Source organism: Ranitomeya variabilis, chromosome 4, assembly GCF_051348905.1.
Source record: "Ranitomeya variabilis isolate aRanVar5 chromosome 4, aRanVar5.hap1, whole genome shotgun sequence".
NCBI lineage: Eukaryota > Metazoa > Chordata > Amphibia > Anura > Dendrobatidae > Ranitomeya > Ranitomeya variabilis.
This window is the reverse complement of record NC_135235.1, coordinates 380871304-380893234: the sequence shown is the minus strand read 5'-3', so window position 1 is coordinate 380893234 and position 21931 is coordinate 380871304. Positions and strand designations below refer to the sequence as shown.

The 21931-nt window shown below is 43.7% G+C and overlaps 1 protein-coding gene across 2 annotated transcripts in view; it reads left to right on the top strand.

Moving 5' to 3' along the window:
• The window catches only part of SMTNL1 (smoothelin like 1), a 384545-nt gene that overhangs the window by 107537 nt on the left and 255077 nt on the right, over positions 1-21931 (top strand). For both annotated transcript variants that reach the window (XM_077250807.1, XM_077250806.1), the window contains one exon: positions 11713-11818. In XM_077250807.1, coding sequence (XP_077106922.1) covers positions 11713-11818 — 106 coding nt within the window. The remainder of the gene's footprint in view (positions 1-11712; positions 11819-21931) is intronic.

Sequence of the window (21931 nt, the reverse complement as noted above, 5' to 3'; positions counted from 1 at the left end):
CACCCACTTGAACTTAAAGGGGTGGCCTTCAACAATAATTGACTTTAATCCTAAATGTCTATTTAATGTAATAATCTAATCGCTTTTCTAATACACTCCTTTACAAGAAGTATCATTTCTCATTGCGGAGATCGACATGCTAAGCATGCCGAGATGAGGAGACTAGATCTCTAGTGCCACCTATTGGAAGATTGCTACTTCTAATAGGTGGCACTAGAGTGCTAGCTCTCTTCCTCTCTGAAGAGACAATTTGCATAATTAGCATATTACCCAGAGGAGCATTGCGGCTTTATGTCTCCTCATCTCAGCATGCTTAGCATGTCGATCTCCGCAAGGAGAAACAATACTTCTTAGACAACGGTCTGACGCCTCTCACACAAACAAACCAAATCTCCGATTTGCACTGACGAGGGGCAGTAACCCCAAACACAGTGTCTGCAAATTGAGATTCTGGTTTGGCTATAATCCTAAGTCATGTGACAAGGTTCGTTAAAGGGTCAACATTGACTTGTAGGACTGCTACCTTCCAATAGGTGGCACTAGAGTTCTAACTCTTTTCCTCTCTGAAGAGACAATTTGCATAATTACTCCTTTACAATGCATACTGACAGTGTGCTCTCTTTTCAGCTCATCACTTTTCATTAGAACTGGTAAAGGAGCACACTGTTACCATGCATTGAAAAGGAATATCGCCCAGGGAGTTCATACTGCGCATACATTGAAATTGCACGGATTAGCCTACCACCCGAAGCAGACGTCACTGATGACACTTCATTTCAGGGTGGGTACAACAGCTGCGGCAATGACTGCATCCTCTGCCCCATGACTCATTTGAATATCCCAGCATGCACTGGGGATTTTCAAACAAAACATTATCAAACCAAAAGTAAATAAATAAATACAGCTCTGGCAAAAATTGAGAGACCACCACATCAAAAGCCTGTCATGGCCAGCCCAATCTCCAGACCTGAACCCCATTGAAAACCTCTGGAATGTAATCAAGAGGATGATGGATAGTCACAAGCCATCAAACAAAGAACTACTGCTTACATTTTTGCACCAGAAGCAGTGGGAAAGACTGGTGGAAAGCATGTCAAGACGCATGAAAGCTGTGATTAAACATCATGGTTATTCCACAAAATAATGATTTCTGAACTCTTTTGAGCATGGTGAGTGATGGTACACTTGGAGGCAAGGAAGGATAACTCTCACCAGGTAAACACAAACATGCAACATGTTCACACTCCAGGCCACAAGGGGGAGCTTTTGATCCTATTCCTAAGTGACTCCCCTATATATATTGTGGTTTGGAGGGAAAGTGAGGGAGTTCCTGTCAGAGAGACAGAGGGGAAGGAGGCAGAGGGGCTGTGCAGCCACGAGAAAGTGCTGCAGCTCCTGGACAGAGATAATACCGAAAGCAGAACAGATTGCAGCGAGCGTGTAGGAGAGCGAAGCACAGGAGAGTGACATCAGGGGAGGACAGTTGCAAATGAGCGATCCCCCTCTGAAGCGCAGATAACCGGTAGCCGGACACCGAGGTTGTAAGGGACTCTAAGACTTACAGCAGAGACCGGCAGGACAGCCCAACTGCAAGTTACCTGTCCGCCTCAATACCCAGGAGGCACAGTGACACATAGAGCCCAGGTCGTGATAGAGACCCTGTAAAATGGCTCGAGTCACCTGTCATACGGGTTTGTGTCCTTTCCTGTAGGGGGGAAGGGAGAAGAACTATGAGGACCTTATCAAAAGCCATAGGCAGTAAGGGACTACAACACCACCACGCTAGAGGAAGGCTTTTAACTCCACCTGGAAAAGGGGACTCCCAACTTGCCTCCAAGCCGGCTGGACTCTGCCTATCCTGTGATCGGGTACCCTGGACAGTGGCTGCCTGAAGTCTTCAGTAAACCAGGTAAAGAGACTGCAAACCTGTGTCCTCATTCTTTACTGCACCATTCACCATCTTCCATCTACACACCGGGAGCCCTGGGGATATACTTCACCTGTGGGAAATTATACCATCTAGCTGCCATAACATCACCCCAGAGGACCCCTTAACCCCTTAATCCCGTATGACGTACTATCCCGCCAAGGTGACCTGGGACTTAATTCCCGGTGACGGGATAGTACGTCATACGCGATCGGCCGCGCTCACGGGGGGAGCGCGGCCGATCGCGGCCGGGTGTCAGCTGCCTATCGCAGCTGACATCCGGCACTATGTGCCAGGAGCGGTCACGGACCGCCCCCGGCACATTAACCCCCGGCACACCGCGATCAAACATGATCGCGGTGTACCGGCGGTATAGGGAAGCATCGCGCAGGGAGGGGGCTCCCTGCGGGCTTCCCTGAGACCCCCGGAGCAATGCGATGTGATCGCGTTGCTGCGAGGGTCTCCTACCTCCTTCCTGGCTGCAGGTCCCGGATCCAAGATGGCCGCGGCATCCGGGTCCTGCAGGGAAGGAGGTGGCTTACCGAGCGCCTGCTCAGAGCAGACGCTGGTAAGCCTGCACCGATGTAAGTGAGATCGGTGATCTGATAGTGTGCACAGCACTCTATCAGATCATCGATCTGTGATGTCCCCCCCTGGGACAAAGTAAAAAAGTAAAAAAAAAATTTTTCCACATGTGTAAAAAAAAAATAAAAAAATTCCTAAATAAATAATAAAAAAAATATATATATTATTCCCATAAATACATTTCTTTATCTAAATAAAAAAAACAAAACAATAAAAGTACACATATTTAGTATCGCCGCGTCCGTAACGACCCAACCTATAAAACTGCCTCACTAGTTAACCCCTTCAGTAAACACCGTAAGAAAAAAAAAAAAAAACGAGGCAAAAAACAACGCTTTATTACCATACCGCCGAACAAAAAGTGGAATAACACGCGATCAAAAAGACTGATATAAATATCCATGGTACCGCTGAAAATGTCATCTTGTCCCGCAAAAAACAAGCCACCATACAGCATCATCAGCAAAAAAATAAAAAAGTTATAGTCCTCAGAATAAAGCGATACCAAAATAATTATTTTTTCTATAAAATAGTTTTTATCGTATAAAAGCGCCAAAACATAAAAAAATGATATAAATGAGATATCGCTGTAATCGTACTGACCCGACGAATAAAACTGCTTTATCAATTTTACCAAACGCGGAACGGTATAAATGCCTCTCCCAAAAGAAATTCATGAATAGCAGGTTTTTGGTCATTCTGCCTCACAAAAATCGGAATAAAAAGTGATCAAAAACTGTCACGTGTCTGAAAATGTTACCAATAAAAACGTCAGCTCGTCCCGCAAAAAACAAGACCTCACATGACTCTGTGGAGCAAAATGTGGAAAAATTATAGGTCTCAAAATGTGGAGACGCAAAAACTTTTTTGCTATAAAAAGCGTCGCTGGTTTCACACTTGTGTTTTTGTCTGCAGCATTTTTTGCACAAAAAAAACGCATGCGTTTTTTCCCTATATTTAACATTGAAAACGCATGCGTTTTTTTGTACGCGTTTGGTCGCGTTTTCAAACGCATGCTTTTTTTTCTGCATGCGTTCATTTTCAGAAATACAACCTGCAGTATTTTCTTGCGTTTTTAAGCACATGCGTTTGTTTGCGTTAAAAACGCATGCGTTTTTATCGAAAAAAAACAGAAAACACACTGAAAAGCCACCCACCACCATCAAGGTGATAAAGGGATCCAAACCCTAACCCTAACTCTACCCCTAACCTCACCCCTAACCGTTTAATGAACATTTTCTGACAGTCATAGTGCCACGTATTTAAGTGCCACGTATTTCAGTGCCACGTATTTCAGTGCCACGTATTTCAGTGCCACGTATATCAGTGCCACGTGTTTCAGTGCCACGTATTTAAGTGCCACGTATCACGTATTTCAGTGCCACGTATCACGTATTTCAGTGCCACATATTTTAGTACCACGTATTTCAGTTGCACGTATTTCAGTGCCACGTATTTCAGTGCCACGTATTTCAGTGCCATGTATCACGTATTTCAGTGCCACATGTTTCAGTGCCACGTATTTAAGTGCCACGTATCACGTATTTCAGTGCCACGTATTTCAGTGCCACGTATTTCAGTGCCACGTATTTCAGTGCCACGTATCACGTATTTCAGTGCCACGTGTTTCAGTGCCACGTGTTTCAGTGCCACGTATTTCAGTGCCACGTATTTCAGTGCCACGTATTTCAGTGCCACGTATTTCAGTGCCATGTATTTCAGTGCCACGTATCACGTATTTCAGTGCCACGTGTTTCAGTGCCACGTATTTCAGTGCCACGTATTTCAGTGCCACGTATTTCAGTGCCACGTATTTCAGTGCCACGTATTTCAGTCACGTTTAGGGTTAGGGGTAGGGATAGGGTTAGGGCTAGGGTTGGAGGTAAAGTTAGGGTTGGGGCTAAAGTTAGGGTTGGGGCTAAAGTTAGGGTTGGGGTTTGGATTACATTTACGGTTTGGATTAGGGTTGGGATTAGAATTATGGGTGTGTCAGGGCTAGGGGTGTGGTTAGGGTTACCGTTGGGATTAGGGTTAGGGGTGTGTTTGGGTTAGGGTTTCAGGTAGAATTGGGGAGTTTCCACTGTCCAGGCACATCAGGGGCTCTCCAAGCGCGACATGGCGTCCAATCTCAATTCCAGCCAATTCTGCGTTGAAAAAGTAAACAGTGCTCCTTCCCTTCCGAGCTCTCCCGTGCGCCCAAAAAGGGGTTTACCCCAACATATGTGTTATCAGTGTACTCGGGACAAATTGAACAACAACTTCTGGGGTCCAAGTTCTCTTGTTATCCTTAGGAAAATAAAAATTTGGGGGGCTAAAAACCATTTTTGTGGGAAAAAAAGATGTTTTATTTTCACGGCTCTGCGTTATAAACTGTAGTGAAACACTTGGGGGTTCAAAGTTCTCACAACACATCTAGATAAGTTCCTTGGGAGGTCTAGTTTCCAATATGGGGTCACTTGTGGGGGGTTTGTACTGTTTGGGTACATCAGGGGCTCTGCAAATGCAACGTGACGCCTGCAGACCAATCCATTTAAGGCTGCATTCCAAATGGCGCTCCTTCCCTTCCGAGCTCTGTCATGCACCCAAACAGTGGTTCCCCCCCACATATGGGGTATCAGCGTACTCAGGACAAATTGGAAAACAACTTTTGGGGTCTAATTTATCCTGTTACCCTTGTGAAAATACAAAACTGGGGGCTAAAAAATCATTTTTGTGAAAAAAAAAAGAATTTTTATTTTCACGGCTTTGCGCTATAAACTTTAGTGAAACACTTGGGGGTTCAAAGTTCTCAAAACACATCTAGATAAGTTCCTTGGGAGGTCTAGTTTCCAATATGGGGTCACTTGTGGGGGGTTTGTACTGTTTGGGTACATCAGGGGCTCTGCAAATGCAACGTGACGGCTGCTGACCAATCCATTTAAGTCTGCATTCCAAATGGCGCTCTTTCCCTTCCGAGCTCTGTCATGCGCCCAAACAGTGGTTCCCCCCCACATATGGGGTATCAGCGTACTCAGGACAAATTGGAAAACAAATTTTGGGGTCCAATTTATTCTGTTACCCTTGTAAAAATACAAAGCTGGGGGCTAAAAAATCATTTTTGAGAAAAAAATATATATATTTTCACGGCTCTGCGTTATAATCTGTAGTGAAACACTTGGGGGTTCAAAGCTCTCAAAGCACATCTAGATAAGTTCCTTAGGGGGTCTACTTTCCAAAATGGTGTCACTTGTAGGGAGTTTCAATGTTTAGGCACATCAGGGGTTCTCCAAACGCAACATGGCGTCCCATCTCAATTCCAGTCAATTTTGCATTGAAAAGTCAAATGGCGCTCCTTCCCTTCCAAGCTCTGCCATGCGCCCAAACAATGGTTTACACCCACATATGGGGTATCATCGTACTCAGGACAAATTGCACAACATTTTTTGGGGTCCAATTTCTTCTCTTACCCTTGGGAAAATAAAAAATTGGGGGCAAAAAGATCATTTTTGTGAAAAAATATGATTTTTTATTTTTACGGCTCTGCATTATAAACTTCTGTGAAGCACTTGGTGGGTCAAAGTGCTCACCACACATCTAGATAAGTTCCTTAGGGGGTCTACTTTCCAAAATGGTGTCACTTGTAGGGAGTTTCAATGTTTAGGCACATCAGGGGCTCTCCAAACGCAACATGGCGTCCCATCTCAATTCCAGTCAATTTTGCATTGAAAAGTCAAATGGCGTTCCTTCCCTTCCAAGCTCTGCCATGCGCCCAAACAATGGTTTACACCCACATATGGGGTATCAGCGTACTCAGGACAAATTGCACAACATTTTTTGGGGTCCAATTTCTTCTCTTACCCTTGGGAAAATAAAAAATTGGGGGCGAAAAGATCATTTTTGTGAAAAAATATGATTTTTTATTTTTACGGCTCTGCATTATAAACTTCTGTGAAGCACTTGGTGGGTCAAAGTGCTCACCACACATCAAGATAAGTTCCTTAGGGGGTCTACTTTCCAAAATGGTGTCACTTGTAGGGAGTTTCAATGTTTAGGCACATCAGTGGCTCTCCAAACGCAACATGGCGTCCCATCTCAATTCCAGTCAATTTTGCATTGAAAAGTCAAATGGCGCTCCTTCCCTTCCAAGCTCTGCCATGCGCTCAAACAATGGTTTACACCCACATATGGGGTATCAGCGTACTCAGGACAAATTGCACAACATTTTTTGGGGTCCAATTTCTTCTCTTACCCTTGGGAAAATAAAAAATTGGTGGCGAAAATATCATTTTTGTGAAAAAATATGATTTTTTATTTTTACGGCTCTGCATTATAAACTTCTGTGAAGCACTTGGTGGGTCAAAGTGCTCACCACACATCAAGATAAGTTCCTTAGGGGGTCTACTTTCCAAAATGGTGTCACTTGTAGGGGGTTTCAGTGTTTAGGCACATCAGGGGCTCTCCAAACGCAACATGGCGTCCCATCTCAATTCCAGTCAATTTTGCATTGAAAAGTCAAATGGCGCTCCTTTCCTTCCGAGCTCTGCCATACGCCCAAACAGTCGTTTACCCCCACATATGGGGTATCAGCGTACTCAGGACAAATTGTATAACAACTTTGGTGGTCCATTTTCTCCTGTTACCCTTGGTAAAATAAAACAAATTGGAGCTGAAATACATTTTGTGTGAAAAAAAGTTAAATGTTCATTTTTATTTAAACATTCCAAAAATTCCTGTGAAACACCTGAAGGGTTAATAAACTTCTTGAATGTGGTTTTGAGCACCTTGAGGGGTGCAGTTTTTAGAATGGTGTCACACTTGAGTATTTTCTATCATATAGACCCCTCAAAATGACTTCAAATGAGATGTGGTCCCTAAAAAAAAATGGTGTTGTAAAAATGGGAAATTGCTGGTCAACTTTTAACCCTTATAACTCCGTCACAAAAAAAAATTTTGGTTCCAAAATTGTACTGATGTAAAGTAGACATGTGGGAAATGTTACTTATTAAGTATTTTGCATGACATATGTCTGTGATTTAAGGGCATAAAAATTCAAATTTGGAAAATTGCAAAATTTTCAAAATTTTCGCCAAATTTCAATTTTTTTCACAAATAATCGCAAGTTATATCGAATAAGTTTTACCACTAACATGAAGTACAATATGTCACGAGAAAACATTGTCAGAATCGCCAAGATCTGTCAAAGCGTTCCAGAGTTATAGCCTCATAAAGGGACAGTGGTCAGAATTGTAAAAATTGGCCCGGTCATTAACGTGCAAACCACCCTCGGGGCTTAAGGGGTTAAAGCAGCGTCGGTCCCCACTGACCGAATACCGCAGGTGCCGTCATGGACATAGATTTTATTCAATCTCCCTTTTACATGGGCGCCCAGGGCCATGGACCGGGTTGGCACCGTGACATCCCCTGTGAACACCGGATCCGGTACTGGGTACCCCACGGCCCTGCCCTGGCGGGTGACTCATTGCAGTGGTCTCTTAATTTTTACCAGAGCTGTAAGTATAGCAGTTAGATAGAGTAAAGAGGGAACAATAGGGACTTTTTAAGTAATTTATGTAAGAAAAGTAATTACAGTAGATTATCACATTAAATAGTTATTAGGTGGCAGATATTTTAACTCTAATATCTCTACAATGTAGCTGTAAAATTAGAAAAAAAAAGATAAAAACAAAATGTTTAATTCTCCTCTGCAGCCATCATTATATCCTGTGTCCAGTTCAGCATGAAACATTTGGTGACAGGTCCTCTTTAAGATTATATATTAATTTATGAGATTACCGAACAAAACACTGTGCCAATAAGAATAAAGTAAAACTTAACTTTTGATCTTAATATATACAGTACTTACCTTGTAATGTCTTCACATCCTGTTCCGTCCAGATGTGTCTGGATCCCATAATTCCAAGTGGCGGAAGTTCACCGACCTCCATATTAGGACACCAAAGTGATTGGTGTCTCAATATGGAAACTGCTGGTGGTACCAACATCTTGCGCAGTACTTCCAGCGGAACACCGATGCACCACACACACACACACACTGTATACGCCGTACGCAACACACACACTGTATACGCCATACGCAGCCTCTTGTGCGGTACCACCAGCGGAACACTGTTGTGAACACGCCGCCGCCGGGATCAGCCGAATGACTCACTGACCGCCGCCATCTTTGCACAGGAGGAGTGCATGCGCAGTTTTAATGTGACCACCACTATCTGTCTGCACAAAGATGGTGGCGGTCTGATTTACTTCGCCTGCGCAAAGTCCGCACAGGCACAGTGATTCATTTGGCTGATCCCGGAGACAGATGCACGACGCGTCTACAGGCAGAGGAAGCCGGTCACATTAAAGGGGTTTTTCCACAAATGAAAGTTCATTTTAAAAATTGTCTGTGTCTGACTGTGTACGGAGCATACCACATCTCCTGGCCAGGGGAGGAAGCAAAAGACAATACTGACATTACAGCAGGGGATCACAGAGGATTTCTTTTGTCAGGTAAAATATTTAACTGACTGTTTTTAAGCAATATGTTACCTCACAGACACAGACAATTTTTAAAATGAACTTTCGTTCGTGGGAAAACCCCTTTAAAAAGCAAATATTAACACCAACATGGCTCCTCCTAAAAAGTACTCCAATGAAAATGAAAGGAAAGCAGCAAAGGCACAACGTCAAAGACAACAAAGGGCAAATGAGACTCTTGAAGAGCAACAACATCGCTGGGACAAAAACAATGCATATAAGAAGAGAGCACAGGCAGGAGAAGTCAGCACATGGGGAAGAGAGAGTGGATAGGTGGGTGAGCACATGGGGGGAGAGATTCTTAACGCTGCAAAGCCTGTCCCCATCGTGACATTACTGCCCTCCTGATGCGATAGCATCGGGCCTCTGTCTAGTAGTATATAAAAAATATAACATTCAAACATACAGCCAGCCAAAGTCTGGCCTTTATAAGGAAGTTTAGAGTAACCCTTATGTCCAACTGTTAATCCCCTAACTTACTGCGGAGGTTGGCACCCTAGGACCTTCGCAAATGGCTTGTGTGATTTTTCATAGTATTACTATTTATTGGGGAGTTGCTCCCTAATAATACTGAGAGTTTGTTTGCCCTACTGGTCTGCGATAGCTAATACATTATTACACCTTGTTGCATGTGGGATTTGATCACATTTAAGGGGCCCACTAACAGCTCCTTGAACTTTTTGGGACTCTCTATCCTCTTTTATTGTAGGGCCATAATAGGGAGGACTAGGGGGAGTCAATGTTGAGTGGAGACACCATTTGTGCAGGTCCTAGGATGTCAACCTCCGCAGGAAGGTAGGGCAATTACAGAATTATAACAGGTTCTGCTAGGTACCCCCTCATTTTTTTGGACTTAAGCAGGCTCCTTAATCACACTGGTACTGTTTTTTCACCTTTTTGACTATATTAACAACTATCAGATTTATTTATCATTTTTTTGGTCAATGTAATTTGTTTGCACCTATCAATAACTTTTTCAATTAGGCTCTATATTTGTGCAGTGCAATATACTTGGGAATAGGTGCAATTAATAATTAATTAACGGTGGCTCAGTGGATAACACTGCAGCCTTGCAGCGCTGGAGTCCTGGGTTCAAATCCCATCAAGGACAACATCTGCAAGGAGTTTGCATGTTCTCCCCGTGTTTGCATGGTTCTCCGGTTTCCTCCCACATTCCAAAGACATACTTATAGGAAATTTAGATTGTGAGCCCCATCGGTGACAGCGATGACGTGTGCAAACTGTAAAGCGCTGCGGAATATGTTAGCGCTATATAAAGATTATTATTATTATTATGTTTATTCTCGTCATTTGTCTATATCCTCTTATCATAAGGCTCCCTTTTACAATTGGGGATATGTGCAATATATATGTGCTTACTTGTCTGAACCTTGATTTCCTGTTTTTTTGAAGTCTTTGCCTTCCTTGTCTTCCCCATAATCAACATTTATTTTTTAATATACTCCTATGACATCTCACTTTGTATGTATCTGAATCATTGTGTCTTCTGTCTGATTCCTTTCCTCTCCTTCACTTTAGGACCTACTAGGGTATATTAGGGAGAGTCTGCTTTTGAGCGGGAGCGCCACAGCACAGGTCCTAGGGTGCCAACCTCCGCAGTAAGGTAGGGCATTAACAGATGGACATTAGGGTTACCCTGTACTTCCTTATAAAGGCCGAACAGCAGACTTTGGCTGGTCATATGTTTGTTTGAATGTTATGTTTTATTATATATACTGTGATGCAGTGACCCATGTTACAGTCAGGGGGCGCTGTATGTGCTCCTCAGGATATGCATGGAGGCATATCTGTAATGGTGATGGTGAAACAGTGACCGGCAGGATTGTAAATGGCCGGTATGTGTCGCAGAGGGAGTCTGCGCTGTAAGCCTGAAGTAATTTTGTTCTGGGACCTGTAGTCCCAGAAGTATTTCTGTTTGTTTACTTAAAAGGGAGGCTTGCAGGGTTAGTCGGAGAGCTGGGCGGATCTGGCTAACCGCACACACCTTCCATCCAGGGGAGGGGTTACAGGTACATAATGTGACTATGGTGTGGTCACATGGGTTGAGAGTGTATGGATCTGTTTGATCCATGTGCAAGGTCCTGGAAGCCTATGTGTTGGGAGTAATATCTCCCTGAATAGCACATGGTGGGGCTTTGGCACTGAGTGGCCTGTGTGTTGGACGGTCCCAGCTGGTAACGGATGTCCTGAAGAGCGCACGGAGTGGCCATGTACCTACAGAGCCTGGGACGGCTTCAGTGTTGGCGACGCCAGGACTGACAAGAAGTCAGTGTGAGGAGTGGAGCTCCTGGAAGGGAACTCCAGACAAGAGGGGTTGTAATATACGGCAGAGAGGTTCATCTGCTACAATGACAGACTGGTGGTCATTATATGTTCGTGGATGTAATGAAATGGACTTTATCTAATGTAGTTTATGCAGAGTTAATAAACCAAATAGAATGTTTATGTGAGAAATCGTGCCTGCGTGCTTTAATCCCGTTGCCAAGCGAGTGTTCCCCAACGCACTCAGGGAGCGCTGTCTCACAATACTATTAAAAGTTAAGTTTTACTTTATTCTTATTGGCATAGTGCTTTGCTCGGTGATCTGATTTTGTGTGGGACTTGTATATTCGCTTTCGGTGAATAATCATATATGAACTTGTGTATTAAAAATTGTCTTGTAGCGTGGCCACTTCAGGAGTTCTTGTTAAGAGGTCGACAAGCTGTGGTGTTGGTGCTGTGAAGAACATGCTGTTAGAATGGTGTCGGGCGAAGACACGAGGACGGGAGGTAAGAATTCATTTGTAAATCCGCTGTATTTTCCTTGTAATGGAAATGGCTATGTTTACATGATTAATCAAGTTTTAACTAAAATAAAATTGAGAAAACTACAACAAAGCCATGTCATATTAACACATTATATATTCACTGGTATACATGTTTTCGGGGGAAGGGTGCTCTATCAGGGTGCAAAATGCACCAAAGCTGAGTTGCTGGGTTTATTTCATCAAGGGTAATCACTTTATGGCTGCACAGTGGTGTCACAGTTTCCACTTAGCTTTATTATGCAGATTACCTCTTAGAGGCAGAAGACTGAACTCTAGCTGATGCATGTAGGAGTTCTAAAAGTGAATGTCGACCACTAAATTTGCTTTCATTTCCATCCACACCAATCTGCATTATAGTATTCATTCATTTATCACTGAAATGTTCAGCACTAAGATCTGGACCCGATTCATTAGAGGGAATCTTTGCAGTGTATCACTTAGTTTACTGAGTGCAGCCAGGGCTGCCACCCGGAATTTCGGGGCCCCATACTGGTAAAATTTTCAGGCCCCCTTGAGACTGCGCCCAGGCTCCAACCAGCTCGGGCTCCAACTCTCAAATCTTCCACAGCCCCACCGTCCACTCAGAAAAACTCCACATCTGCACCACGTCCTCACCAATCACACATTATCAGTTCCCATCTAACACCAGATCACATACATAGCCAGCATATTTGTTTTGGCTAAAAGATTTTTTTATTAAATATTTGTTAAAACAGCCAATTCTCTTTTTAGGTATATTTGTATTCATGTTTCTTTAAGGGAATGTGTCACATACATTTTTTTAAATGATGAACACACAAGGACCTCCCTAAGAACTTAAGACAGGCCACAATGAATGTAGAGTTCAAAAACATGTACTTTATTTATATCAAAAGATAAAAAAGCCTCAAGCTATTAAATACAATCCATACATGATGAAAAGGTGCCTCCAATCTAAAGAACAGATCACGTGTTAATCATGCACTGATGCCTAAATATAGACAACTGTACAGTATATATTGAAGCAGACCACAAAGTGGCTATATGCCATATAACTGAAATGATGGTAATAAATAATATGTATGAGAAAACCTAAAGGGAAAACCCCCATATAAAAAGTGCTAAGTGCATAAATCAAAGCAGCCACCCAACAGGTAATCTGTAGAAAGGCTACGGGTAATAGTACCAGGGTAATACCCTGCTATTGGTACTTACTGTCTCAATGAAAACATCTAAGCACGTGCCTATAATGCTGCGGGTACATTGGCAAAGTATTGGAAACCTCAAAACATATTTACCCCAGTGAGATAACACGGACCTGAGCAGACCCCTACGCGCGTTTCGATGAATTCTTCTTCCGGGGGCGTGTAGCATGGAGGGAGATGGGAGTGTATTTACATAAACCTCTGCCAATCACAGCGCTAGTCACGGCCTCGGCCACAATTAACATAATATGACGGACGTGTCACCTTATGGACCTATTGCGCATTTCCGGAAATGACGATCCCGAATGCTTACACTGTGTTCCAAATTATTATGCAAATAATATTTCCTCATATTTTCTCTAAATTACCTATCTGAATTTCAGTCATTGTTATTTTCCAGTCATCTACTATTCTAGTATAATTGCAATGTTTTAGAACAAACTGCCTATGAAATCAGTATCTTTTTAAAAAAAATAAACACTCAAAATGCATGTTCCAAATTATTATGCACAGCAGAGTTTTCAACCTTTTTTTATTTATTTTGAACCAAAAAATGGTCAATTGTGAAGTTATAAGCATTATCAGCTTATTACAAAATGAAATCAAACAGTTTTCAAGTGAAAACTTTATTCTAGGTGATGTTACAAAGGATAAATACCACCACACCATGGCCGGACCACATATTACCACCACATAGTTGCCGAATAATACCACATACAAAGTACAAATACCACTACACCATGGCTGGACCACATATTACTACCGCATAGTTACCGAATAATACCACATGCAAGTGACAAATACCACCACACCATGGTCGGACCACAAATTACCACCATGTAGTGACCAAATAATACCACATACAAGGGAAAAATACCACCACACCACATATTCCTACCACATAGTTACCGAATAATGCCACATACAGGGGACAAATACCCCCACACCATGGACGGACCATATATTACAACCACATAGTGACTGAATACTACAATATTGATCATTAATAAGTGCCATTATACACAGGAGCTTTGTCTATAGTACACAGTGTATAGTGTCAGGGTACATGTAATATAGTGATCACCGGTGACAAACACAGGAGCTATGTATATAGTGTCAGTGTATAGGTAATACAGTGAACACCAGTGACATTATACACAGGAGCTCTGTATATAGCATATAGTGTACAAGTAATACAATCTTCAACAATGACATTATACAGGTGCGCTGTATACAGTATACAGGTAATACAGTGATCACCAGTGACATTCTACATAGAAGCTCTGTATATAGTATACAGTGTATAGTGTCAGTGTACTGGTAACACACCGGTGACATCTCTAGTTGAAGTCATTCTTCTTCGCTTTCCATCTTCATCCAGCACACACCGCCATCACTTCTTCCAGCCAGCACTCGTCTCTGCAGAAAATAATAGTTATCTAGAACACATTCCCAATTTTTCCCCAACCTCTACATGACGCCAGATGAATAAAAAAGGCGACCGTGCCGCCCTACACAGTAACAGGGCTTCTCCTCCCCCACTGAAAACAGTATCCTCAAAAATAATACCCTTTAGTTAACCCCTACAGTAATAATATCCCACATTCTGGACCCCACATGTCCTCCCATTCTGGACCCCATGTGTCCTCCAATTCTGGACCCCGCGTGTTTTTCCATTCTGCCTCATGTCTCTCCATACTTCCCCCATATCTCTCTATATTGCCTCCATAGTCAGGCATAATAGTATAATGCATCTCATTGTCATATATAGTAGTATAATGCACCCCCATAGTAGTATAATGCACCCCCATAGTCATACATAAAGTATAATGCACCCATATGGTCATATACACTGTTCAAAAAAATAAAGGGAACACTAAAATCCCACATCCTAGATATCACTGAATGAAATATTCCAGTTGTAAATCTTTATTCATTACATAGTGGAATGTGTTGAGAAAAATATAGCCTAAAAATGTAAATTACAACTAATATCCCACGGAGGTCTGGAGTTGGAATGATGCTCAAAATCAAAGTGGAAAATGAAGTTACAGGCTGATCCAACTTCAGTGGAAATGCCTCAAGACAAGGAAATGATGCTTAGTACTGTAGTGTGTGTGGCCTCCACGTGCCTGTATGATCTCCCTACAACGCCTGGGCATGCTCCTGATGAGGCAGCGGATGGTCTCCTGAGGGATTTCCTCCCAGACCTGGACTAAAGCATCCACCAACTCCTGGACAGTCTGTGGTGCAACGTGACGTTGGTGGATGGTGCGAGACATGATGTCCCAGATGTGTTCAATCGGATCCAGGTCTGGAGAACGAGTGGGCCAGTCCATAGCTTCAATGCCTTCATCTTGCAGGAACTGCTGACACACTCCAGCCACATGAGGTCTGGCATTGTCCTGCATTAGGAGGAACCCAGGGCCAACCAGCATATCGTCTCACAAGCGGTCCGAGGATCTCATCTCGGTACCTAATGGCAGTCAGGCTACCTCTGGCGAGCACATGAAGGGCTGTGTGGCCCTCCAAAGAAATGCAAACCCACACCATTACTAACTCACTGCCAAACCGGTCAAGCTGAAGGATTTTGCAGGCAGCAGATCGCTCTTCACAACGTCTCCAGACTCTGCCACGTCTGTTATATGCAGTGGCGTAACTACAAAGTTATGGGCCCCGGTGCGAACTTTCAAATGCCCCCCCCCCACCATGGCAAAATATTTTCCTCCCAAATTCTCATTTTCCCTATTCATTTTGCACACTATAGCTTTATTGCAAAGTTGTATAGTGTGACCTCAGTTGAATAACTATCCGGTGCCCCATCCTGGGATATATTTGTCCCCAGTACTACCATTGTTATGTAATGTATAAAAGAAAATAAACCATTATACTCATCAGGGGCTAACATAGAAGTCATGGGGATCCATATAAGAAGTATAATGCACCCCCATAGTCCTCCTTATAGTATAATACACTCCCCATAGTCCTCCTTATAGTATAATACACTCCCTATAGTCCTCATTATAGTATTGTACACTCCTCAGTCCTCCATATTGCATAATACACTCCTCATAGTGCTCCATATAGTATAATACACTGCTCAGTCCTCCATATAGTATAATACACTGCTCAGTCCTCCATATAGTATAATACACTCCTCAGTCCTCCATATAGTATAATACACTGCTCATAGTGCTCCATATAGTATAATGCACCCCTCATAGTCCTCCATACAGTATAATACACTCCTCAGTCCTCCATTTAGTATTATACACTCCACATAGTCCTCCATATATTAAAATACACTGCTCAGTCCTCCATATAGTATAATACACTCCTCATAGTGCTCCATATAGTATAATGCACCGCCATCGTCATCCTTGTCGCACAATTCACTTCCCGCAGTATAATGCACCCCATAGTTCTTCATATAGTATAATATATTCCCCATAGTCCTCGATTCAGTATAATGCAGCCCACACATAGTATAATGCAGCCACCCCAGAGTATAATGCAGCCACCCCACAGAGTATACTGCAGCCCTTCCATACAATTCAATGTAACCCCCATAGAATATAATGCAGCCCCCCTCATAGTATAATGCAGCCCCTCCATACAGGGGCAGTGAAAAAGACATGAGCAAATGGTGACGAGGGGGCAGGGGAGAGGGCACAAGGGGGCTAGGGGAGACAAGCACAAGGGTAACATATGGGGGCTAGGGAGCAAGGAAGACAGGCACAAGGGGACACATGGAGGCTAGGAGGCAGGGGAGAAGGTTACAAGGGGACTAGTGGGCAAGGGAGACTGACACAAGGGGACAAGGGAGACTGACACAAGGGGACACACGGGGACTAGTGGGCAAGGGACCCTGACACAAGGGGCACACGGGGACAAGTGGGCAAGGGAGACTGACACAAGGGGCACACGGGGACTGGTGGACAAGGGAGACTGGCACAAGGGGACACAGGGACTAGGGGGCAAGGGAGACTGATACAAGGGGACTAGTGGGCAATGGAGACTGACACAAGGGGACACACGGGGACAAGGGACAAGCACAAGGGGACAAGGGAGACAGGCACAAGGGGACACACAGGGACTAGTGGGCAAGAGAGACTGACACAAGGGGACACACGTGGACTAGTGGGCAAGGGAGACTGACACAAGGGGCACACGGGGACAAGGGACAAGCACAAGGGGACAAGGGAGACAGGCACAAGGGGACACACAGGGACTAGTGGGCAAGAGAGACTGACACAAGGGGACACACGGGGACAAGGTATACAAGCACAAGGGGACACACAGGGACAAGTGGGAAAGGGAGACTGACACACAGGGACTAGTGGGCAAGGGAGACTGACACAAGCACAAGGGGACAAATGAGACTGACACAAGCACAAGGGGACAAAGGAGACAGGCACATGGGGACACACAGGGACTAATGGGCAAGGGAGACTGGCACACGGGGACAAGGGACACAAGCATAAGGGGACAAGGAAGACAGGCTCAAGGGGACACACGGGCCCCTGACCTGCCAGTGCCGCTTGCAGCGGTGACCGCTGCGACCGTGGTAGTTACGCCCCTGCCTCACACACACACACACACACACTACAGATATCACACACACATACTACAGATATCACACACACACACACACACATACTACAGATATCGCACACACACACACACACACTACAGATATCACACACACACATTCTACAGATATCACACACACATACTACAGATATCACACACACACACTACAGATATCACACACACACTACAGATATCACACACACATAATACAGATATCACACACACACACATACTACAGATATCACACACACACACTACAGATATCACGCACACACACTACAGATATCACACACACACACTACAGATATCACACACACACATACTACAGATATCACACACTACAGATATCACACACACACACACTACAGATATCACACACACACATACTACAGATATCACACACTACAGATATCACACAAACACACTACAGATATCACACACTACAGATATCACACACACACTACAGATATCAGACACACACTGCAGATATCACACACACACACACACACACACACACACTACAGATATCAGACACACACACCAGATACCAGCTCATATACACATCTCACACTCTCCTCTCTGGTACAGGGGAGGCTGATATAAACCTGCAGCTCCTCAGCTTCTCCTGACTACAGCGGCTCTGTCCCGCACCTCCCCCGCTCTCACCTTCTGTCTCGGGGCTGCAGAGCAGGAGAAGCTGTCTCACCGTGCTGACAGGAACTCAGCTTCCTATCTCTCACGTGCCCCGGCTGCCCCCTCCCCCTAGATACGCCTCGGACTGTTGCCATGCAGAAGGAATCTCCTGCACTGCAACATGGTGTTGGGTGCCTCTGACCTGCCGGGCCCCTGACCCGCCGGGCCCGGTCGCAGCGGCGACTGCTGTGACCGCGGTAGTTACGCCCCTGGTTATATGTGCTCAGTGTGAACCTGCTTTCATCTGTGAAGAGCACAGGGCGCCAGTAGCGAATTTGCCAATCCTGGTGTTCTGTGGCAAATGCCAAGCATCCTGCACGGTGCTGGGCTGTGAGCACAACCCCCATCTGTGGACGTCGGGCACTCAGACCATCCTCATGGAGTCTGTTTCGAACCGTTGCAGACACATGCAGACTTGTGGCCTGCTGGAGGTCATTTTTCAAGGCACTGGCAGTGCTGCTCATGTTCCTCCTTGCACAAAGGCTGAGGTAGCGGTCCTGCTGCTGGGTTGCTGCCCTCCTACGGCCCCCTCCACTTCTCCTGGTGTACTGGTCTGTCTCCTGGTATCTCCTCCAGCCTCTGGACACTACGCTGAAAGACACAGCAAAATTTCTTGCCATAGCTCGCATTGATGTTGCATCCTGGATGAGCTGCACTACCTGAGCCACTTGTGTGGGTTGTAGAGTCCGTCTCATGCTATTATGAGTGTGAAAGCACAACCAACATTCAAAACTGACCAAAACATCAGCCAGAAAGCATTGGTACTGAGATGTGATCTGTGGTCCCCACCTGCAGAACCACTCCTTTATTGAGTGTGTCTTGATAATTGCCAATAATTTCCATCTGTTGTCTATTCCATTTGCACAACAGCATGTGAAATTGATTGTCAAACAGTGTTGCTTCCTAAGTGGACAGTTTGATTTTACAGAAGTTTGATTTTCTTGGAGTTATATTCTGTTGTTTAAGTGTTCCCCTTATTTTTTTGAGCAGTGTATAATACTATCATGCACCCTATAGTTATATATATCAGTACCATGCACCCCATAGTAGTATCATGCACCCATAGTATAATGCACCCCCACAGTAGTCTAATATGTCCCCATAGTAGTATAATGCACCTCATAAAAGTTTAATGCACCCCCATAGTAGTATAATGCACTCCATAGTCATAGATAGCAGTATAATGCATCCCCAGAGTCATATATAGTATAATACACCCCCATAGTAGTATATTGCACCCCATAGTAGTATCATGCACCTTATAATATAATGCACCACCATAGAAGTATAATGTGCCCCCATAGCAGTATAATGTACCCTCATAGTCATACATAAAGTATAATGCACGTCATAATCATATATAATTGTATAATGTATCCCATAGTCATAGATAGCAGTATATTGCATCTCCATAGTCATATATAGTATAATACACCCCCATAGTAATATAATGCACCCCATAGTAGCATTATGCACCCCATAGTATAATGAACTCCATATTAGTATCATGCACCCCATAGTATAATGTACCCCCATAGTCATACATAAGTATAATGCATCCCCATAGTCATATATAGTATAATACAACCCCATAGTAGTATGATGCACCCCATTGTAGTATTATGAACCCCATAGTATAATGCACCCCATTGTAGTATCATGCACCCCATAGTATAATGCACCCCATAGTCATACATAAAGTATAATGCATCCCCATAGTCATATATAGTATAAAACACCCCCATAGTAGTATAATGCACCCCATAGCCATGTAATGCACCCCCATAGCAGTATAATGCATACCCCTAGTCATACATAAAGTATAATGCACCCCATAGTAATATATAATAGTATAATGCACCCCATAGTCATAGTTAGCAGTATAATGCACCCCATAGTCATATACAGTATAATACACCCCTATAGCAGTATAATGCAACCCATAGTAGCATAATTCACTCCATAATATAATGCACCACGATAATAGTGTATTGCACCCCATAGTCATGCATAGTGTAATGCACCCCCACAGTAGTATAATGGACCCCCATAGTAGTATAATGCACCCCCATAGTCATATATAGTATAATACACCCCCATAATAGTATAATGCACCCCATAGTATAATGCACCCCATAGTAGTATAATGCACCCAAAAGTCATATATAGTATAATGCACTCCATAGTAGTATCATGCACCGCATAGTATAATGCACTCCCATAGTAGTATAATACACCCCCATAGTCATATATAATATAATGCACCCCCATAGTCATCCATAGTAGAAAAATGCACTCCCATAGTCCTATATAGTATAATTCAGCCCTATAGTAGTATAATGCACCCCATAATATAATGCAGCCCCATAGGGGTATAATGCACCCTCATAGCAATATAATGCACCCACATAGAGCGGCTTTACGAGGAAAACGTTTCTCCTTACCTGGACAAGATCTAGTGGTGTCCTCTACTACGATTCATCTGAGGCGTGGACCGTCGTTCCCTGCAACATGCGGGCTGATGTCAGCTGCGAGCCTGTGATTGGCTGGTGGCTGTTAACTGTTGCCGTGCAGGAGGAATCTCTTGCACAGTAACAGATTTTAACTGAACGTGCGTCTGAGGACGCACGATCAGTTACTTATCCTGCCGCTGGGGACTGGTGAGCCGAAGAGAGGGGGCCCACTGCGGGCCCCTTCTGCTCGCTGGGTCCCATACGCCAGTAAGGGCAGTAATTCCCTGATGGCGGCCAAGGGTGCAGCATCTGTGATACAAACACAGTTTTCTCTTCTGCAGAGCTCAGAATACTGAGTCCTGTATAACCCTGCACTGCACTGATTAACAGCTTTCTGTCTATATTGTATATAGTATATTGTATGTAATAAATATATTCGTTGATTATACCATTCTACCTATTACTGAAGGCTTGAATTCTTTGCTGCAAATTACCAGATTGACAACATTATTTTCATAGATCTCTTATTGTAAAATAGATACGTCAAAATCAAAAATTTTGATTTTTTTTTAACTCAGAGCTGACCAAATTAATAAAAAAAAAGAACTTCCTTACTCTTGGGGAAATAGCCAGATACCATATTTAGGGATTAAGGTAAAAAACCCGGCTTCTAAAATAATCTAAGTAAAAATATATATGACATCCACAGAGAAATTCAAGATAACATACTGTATCCACCATTGAGAAAAATGAAACCTCTTGGTTAGGCAAAAACATTCTACATAAAATTACCTTTTCATCAAAAATTCAATATATTTTTAGGCCCATACCATTGCACCTACCTGATCAATGGTCAACCCCTTCACACCTTTAGTCCAGTTTGGGAAGGACTTCCCGATCTTGGACGTATGGATATGTCCTTGTGATCGCCGCTTGGTGTTCAGCGAATCTGACAGCTGACACCCGGCTCTCATTGCCAGGAGTGGTGCCTGCACCGCTCCCGGTAGTTTAACCACCTACATGCTGTGATTGATATCAATCGCAGCATTTAGAAGGCAGGGAGAGGGAGGGGATTCCTTTTCCCATCCGATCGTCATTGCAAGGGACTGATCATTGCCATTGTGACCCGATGTCGTCATGACTAGTGTTGAG